The sequence below is a fragment of the Siniperca chuatsi genome, linkage group LG4 (genome assembly GCF_020085105.1).
Source record: "Siniperca chuatsi isolate FFG_IHB_CAS linkage group LG4, ASM2008510v1, whole genome shotgun sequence".
Lineage (NCBI taxonomy): Eukaryota > Metazoa > Chordata > Actinopteri > Centrarchiformes > Sinipercidae > Siniperca > Siniperca chuatsi.
The window spans coordinates 26,823,959-26,830,132 of NC_058045.1; the positions used below are offsets into that span (position 1 = coordinate 26,823,959).

The 6,174-nt window shown below is 38.7% G+C and overlaps 1 protein-coding gene across 1 annotated transcript in view; it reads left to right on the top strand.

Annotated features, from left to right (window-relative positions):
- zfpm1 (zinc finger protein, FOG family member 1) overlaps positions 1-2,091 on the top strand; it is a 69,406-nt gene extending 67,315 nt beyond the window's left edge. Inside the window, exon 4 of the mRNA XM_044192345.1 lies at positions 934-2,091. Coding sequence (XP_044048280.1) covers positions 934-941 — 8 coding nt within the window. The 3' untranslated portion in view covers positions 942-2,091. The remainder of the gene's footprint in view (positions 1-933) is intronic.
- The last annotated feature ends 4,083 nt before the right edge of the window (positions 2,092-6,174 follow it).

A 6,174-nucleotide genomic window follows, 5' to 3' on the forward strand; every position in this document is an offset into this window, starting at 1 on the left:
GGACTTGATTAACTTGGACTTTAGGAAATAATAACAGGCATTTTTGCTGTCTTTTGACATTATATAGACCAAACAAGTAATCACTTAATCAAGAAAAGAATTGGCAGATTAATAGACACTGAAAATAACCATACTCTTAACACCAGGTTTGAATCTTTATGTACTTGCTGTTAAATACTAAAAGCGATTTCTAGAACTGTACGATTTATGAAGCTAAACATTATATCATAATTTGTAAATCCCTGTAATCCCTGTGGTCTGGCTGAATTTGTTACCATTTGAGATTTTAGAATCCATTCCATAGGGGTGCAGCAAACAATTATATTTATTATCGATTAATCTTATGATTATTTTCTTGATTAATGGTTTGGTCTATAAAATGTCAGGAAATAGTGAAAAATAACCATCATAGTTTCCCAAAGCCCCAGGTGACTTGTTGCTTGTTTTTTAAATCAGCAGTCCAAAACTAAAAGATATTCAGTTCCTACTATCACTAAAGACAAAGAAAAGCAGTTTTAAACAATTAATTAGTTTATGAAAATAGTTTCAGATTAATTGTGTTAATCAACTAATCAATTACTGTAATCAACTAATCATTTCAGCTCTACCATTCTGTTTACAGTGTTAAACAAATTTAGTTTTTGTAACTGATGTGTTTTAAATTCAGGGAGCAACCTTTTATCTTCTTTGGAATTTTTTTTGTAATATGTTTGAATATTTTGTTGCATTAAGCTTTTGATTTTGTAACTGAAAAGCATATTCATGTGTTATATATTTATAATCTTTTACCACTATGTTTTTTTAGTCTTTTACATTTTCAGCATTTATGCTTCCCAGCAGCCATAAAAACACTGAAAAGTGGATTGGTATTAGTAGAGGACCCTGGCGAATTCCACCCCATCAAAGAATTGCCAAGGTCCTTTCTCTTTCCAGCCTTCTAATGTGACATGGATGGCAAAGAAGGTCCTCTCCGGGCTGTCCAATCACACCCTCTGACAACTCGGTAGCTCCTGGGGCCTCGGGAAGCCAGCTGAGCGAGGCGAGTGTTTTCCTGCTTACCCAGCACTCCTCGCTCCTTATCCTAACAGAGTTATTTAAATGACCTCAAATAAAGCATTGTAATGGCAGGCGTAATAATGGTTATTATTATTTACCAGGCACAGTGTGGGTGTGTGTGTATAGTGGGTTGGTGTTGGGTTATCATACAGTAGTTAATTATAATGGAGCATTAAGGCACACTATATGTATATTATCACGGCTGAGAGTCTAATTTATTTGTTGGTGGTGTCACACATACATACTGTGCATGGCAACTTTTCCCCCATTGAAATCATCAGGAACAGCACAAGGTGTGCCCTCATCACTTTGTCCACATGAAGACCTTTGTTTCTCAGTGTGATCCATCTAGTCATGGATGGCTGAATGTAGCAACTGAAGGATAACATGTTTGTGTAAAAGCTTCCAGTTTTCTGAACTGCTGCTGGTTTGCTCATCTGTTTGTGTAGCTATTCATACAAATCCAGGACCTCCAAAACCTAATATCTTTAAAATGTTACCGTTCCAGAAATACAGGAAACAGCCTTTTTCCTTTGCCCTTTTTTAATTACTGGTCAGTTTATTCAATGAGTTTTAAAAGGTTTAAAACTATGATGGATTTTGCTTCACTCAAACATACATTTTTACACTGTACCATAATTATTTCAGAAGCAAACTTAGTAGCCAATATATAAACAAACTGAGTAGGTTTTGAATATTAATGTAACCTTGAATACAAGAATCTACTCACATTTTATAAAGTTTGTGTTTCCCTGACACATGTGCAGTGTTAAAGCTTGAATATCTTTGTGTTATGTTCCTGTGTTATCTGTTATCTGGTAAACCAGGACCATAGACGGTGAACTCCCAGCATTGAGACCAGATGTCATCTCCAGACTGGTCGAGGTTAAAGGGGGTGAACTTGGGATAGAGGGATAAAGGGTTAGAAGGAGGGGCTTAAGGAGGAGAGAAAGAGAATGACATGAGGGAGGAAGGGAAAGAATAAAGGAACATGTGAGAAGAAGGTGAGCAAGGGAGGAAGACCAGGAGAAATGGTTTGGAATAAAGAAGTACAATATTGAGTTTAGAGTGCAGAGATAACTAATGAAGGGTGAAAGAGGTGTGAAGGTTTAAGGATCAATGAGAGCGAGAGATGAGGGGTGAGAGATTGTAAGAGGTGCAATTCAGATAGTGAAATTAGAGGTGAGGGAATGGGAAGTGGGTTAGGTTAAGAGATAGAAGGATGAGGGAGGTATAATATGAAGAAATGACAGTCTGGCTATCCTGTTGGTTCTGTGGGCTAATCAAAGCATAACGGGTTTGAGTTCAGTATAGAACATTTTCAGCATGTCTTAATGCTTCCCTAGAGGATAATTTTGGTGTATTACAAGTTGGGTTTCTTGGGTTTATATACCAGTAATTTGCAACAACAAATACATTTAGTGAGAAATGTAATGCCACCTGAATATAGTTTTTAGCTATGCTAGCACCAAATGCTCTAGGGACGGCAATGCCAGTCTGTTGGTCAGTCGGTTCACCACTTTGGTCCAGACTTAAATATCTCGACAACTAGATTGCCATGAAATTTTGCAGAAACTATCATGGTCCCCGGAGGATAGATCCAACTGACTTTGGTGATCCCCTTTTCCTCTAGCACCACCATGAGGTTGTGGTTCAGAGTGAAATATCTTGACAACAAGTGGATGGATTGCCATTAAATGTGCTATAGATATTCAAGGGAGGTTCTCTAGAGGATAAATTCAAATGACTTCTGACTTGTACTGTAGCGCCACCAGTAGGTAAAATTTTACAGTAATCCTGTGAAATATCTCAACATCTACTGGATGCATTGGCACACACTTTTGTACACGCATTTATGGTGCCCAGATGATGAATCCTACTGACTTTGATGATCCCCTGACTTTTTCCTAATTTTGTTTTTTATTGAAATATCTTATCGAATGGATTGCTATGATATATTGTATGATATATTGATATATTGTATTCATGGTTCCCAGAAGAAAAATTTCAGATTTTAATTTTGTCCAATATTGTGGATTATGGCCAAATACCTAAAAAACAAAAAAACAAAAAACCCCCTCAGCTGCAGTTTGTGTTTAACGCTAACAAGCAAATGTTAGCATGCTAACATGCTAAACTAAGACAAAATGGTAAACATTATACCTGCTACATTAACATGCTAGTATTTTCACGTTGAGCATGTTAGGATGCTGAAGTGACCATTTAGCTCAAATACAGCGTCACAGAGCCCATAGCATGGCTGTAGGCTCTTAGGCTACATCCACACTACTATGTTTTTGTTTTAAAAAGTTAATTTTGCTATGTTTACACCTAGCGTATGTTTGGAAATGCTGCTGGCACCGTTTGCGTTTGAGAACTCCGGGGTTGCGTTTTAGTCTGGGTGGGCAAAAACGGAGGCTTTTAGAAACGGTGACACAGACACCCACGTTCATGTCTTGATTAGGTCTCATCAGTAACGACGTGTCCTTCCCTGAGTCATCATGCCTCTATCATGTAACCCTTTTCCGGAAGAAAACAAACACAAAGCATGGCTAATTCAACATGGATAACGAACGCTGACCTTGTTGTCAATGCTAGCAGATGTTGTGCAGTTAAATTCAGCATTTTATAATGCTACTACTGCCTACATGCACAGGAGGCAAGCTATTATTCGAGCAGCGTTATCAGCCCTACATTGAGCACCTGTTTTGGGTGACGAACTAGTGCCTGGTGGGATAATTTTATTAATGAAGTTGTGGTTCCTGGGGAATGGCGCGAAAACATTTGAATGTCCAGATGTGGACATTCAAGGAGGACAAGGATCTTGTAGTGAAGGATCTTGTCATCAACTTCTAGCAAACACATGGTAAAGTTATGCTACAATGCTAATCCACAGACTACATCAACAGAAACAGGAAACATTCTTTGAATGTACAAGGTTGTGACTACAAGTACTGTGTCATGGACGCTGTTTTCTATAATGGATTTGTTTTGATGCATCAATGTTTAAACATTTGCTAGTAGCTTAGCTTAGCCTGCTGTTATTGTGTTCAGCCATTTCACATGTGTTATCTAGCATCAGCCTTCTGCTGTAAAGTAAATTCAATTCAAATGCAGTTTAAAGAATAGCCCAACTAAAAAGAGTACATGTGTATGTTATGTAGGCTATAAGCATCGGCTAAGAGTGTGTGTTGTGATATTGTGGAGAGTTTGAGTTTGTATATTGACGGAATGGATGTTATATTTTCTATATTTAGAAAGACACAAAAAGACTTGATGTAATACAATGATGGAAAAGAGACAAACAAAATGCTATTTACAATGTTTTAATAAAACCAGCGTTATCCAGGAGGTTTTTGTGAAGAGCAGTCACGTTTCCCTGCCTTTATGATTTTTGTCCTGTTTTGTTTACACCGGCACACGTATGCCCAGTGTACATGAATGGTCATGTGATATGTGTTTTCAGCCTGTTAGCATGGATGGAGATTACTTCTGAAATGGAGCTGAAACGCTTGTCTGGACGGAGGTCGTCCACACTACTACGATTCAGGTGTCTGAAAGATTTGGGTGAGGGGGTTTCAGACGCTGTTGGGTGAGCTGACAAACATTTTGTTTGAAGTGCACTGACACTTTAACCCAGAGGTTTGTTTAACACTGTTTCTTGCCCCTTCTGACTTCTTTTTAGCAATGTAGCTGCTTTCCTAGATCTCAGCAATTACATCTGAAAAATCACTATGATGGCCAAAACTACAAAATTAAGAGCCAAGTTGCGATAAACTGGAATTTTACTATAAAAAGTGACAAGTCAAACAGGCATAAACAGGCTTTGAATGTGGAGGAGGATGAGAAGAAGGACTAAGGAGTGGAAAGGGTTTGATATGGTGTCAGGTGAGGTTAGGATATGGGAGGGTAAGGTTAATGACAAGACAAATGTGTTTAGAAATTACATTTTTGAAAATGAAATTGGATGACACTGACTGTCCATTAGCGAATAACAAATGCTTATTATTGGTCACATCTAACCCCTCATTTTCAGCTTGTTACATATCAACTGTGAGCTCCTTTAGAGCAGGGAAATGGTAAATGGACTGTACATGTATAGCGCCTCGCTAGTCTTCCGACCACTCAAAGCGCTTCACACTACATATCACATTTGCACAACAGTGCCAACTGCTCATCAGTCCAAATAAACTAATCATTTACACACACACACACACACACTGAAGGCACAGCCCTCGGGAGCAATTTGGGGTTCAGTATTTTGCCCATGGACATTTCGACATGTGGACTCGGGGAAGACGGGATCGAAGTGCCAACCTTCCGATTAGTGGACGACCCGCTCTACCACTAAGCCACAGCCACCCAAGGCTGAACCACATCCATCCATCTCTCACACACTTAGACATACTGTACTCTCACTCTCTGTCTTCTCTGTAACCTTCCTCCATATCTTCAGTCAGCAGACTCCTGTGTCTCTCAGGAGGAGGGTGTCCCTGCAAGCACCCTGTCAATTCCACCTGTCAGTCAAAATGCTTTGGGATGATGATTGGTTGTCGTGTGTCCCGTGGGCTTGACTTGTCAGTGAGGCTGATATACCTCAGATTACAGTCTGCAGTTTGAAATTAATTTAGCGGAAACTTGTTTTTGGCCAATGAACACATCCTAGGAAAGGTTTTGTATGTGGGTCAGCATGAATGCATGTTAGATGTTATGGATTATAGTGACAAATCTAACGCAAAGAATGACTACTTTTGTTACCACCCAATCACATCAATCACAATTCTCCTAGTAAATTACACTTGTTGCCATCATATAAGTCCAGTGTAGAGTTTGGTATATGCCGAAGGAAAAGAGACCTGAACCTGAACGAAAAAGAAAGATCAGTGTGGATGAAGGTTAGTTCATTCTGTTGTTTGGTCACCTAGTCCAGCTATTTTTCTGTCTAATCAAGAACTGGTTTACACCTGGAATGTTGAATAAATGTGTTTAACTGTAAATAATCTGGTATGGATGAAAACCCAAACAGATGAATTAGACAAAAGTACAATCACTGTTGTTAAAAAAAACAGTACTGTAACACTGAAAAACATCTTGTCTTTAGTACTTTTTCCTCTGTTC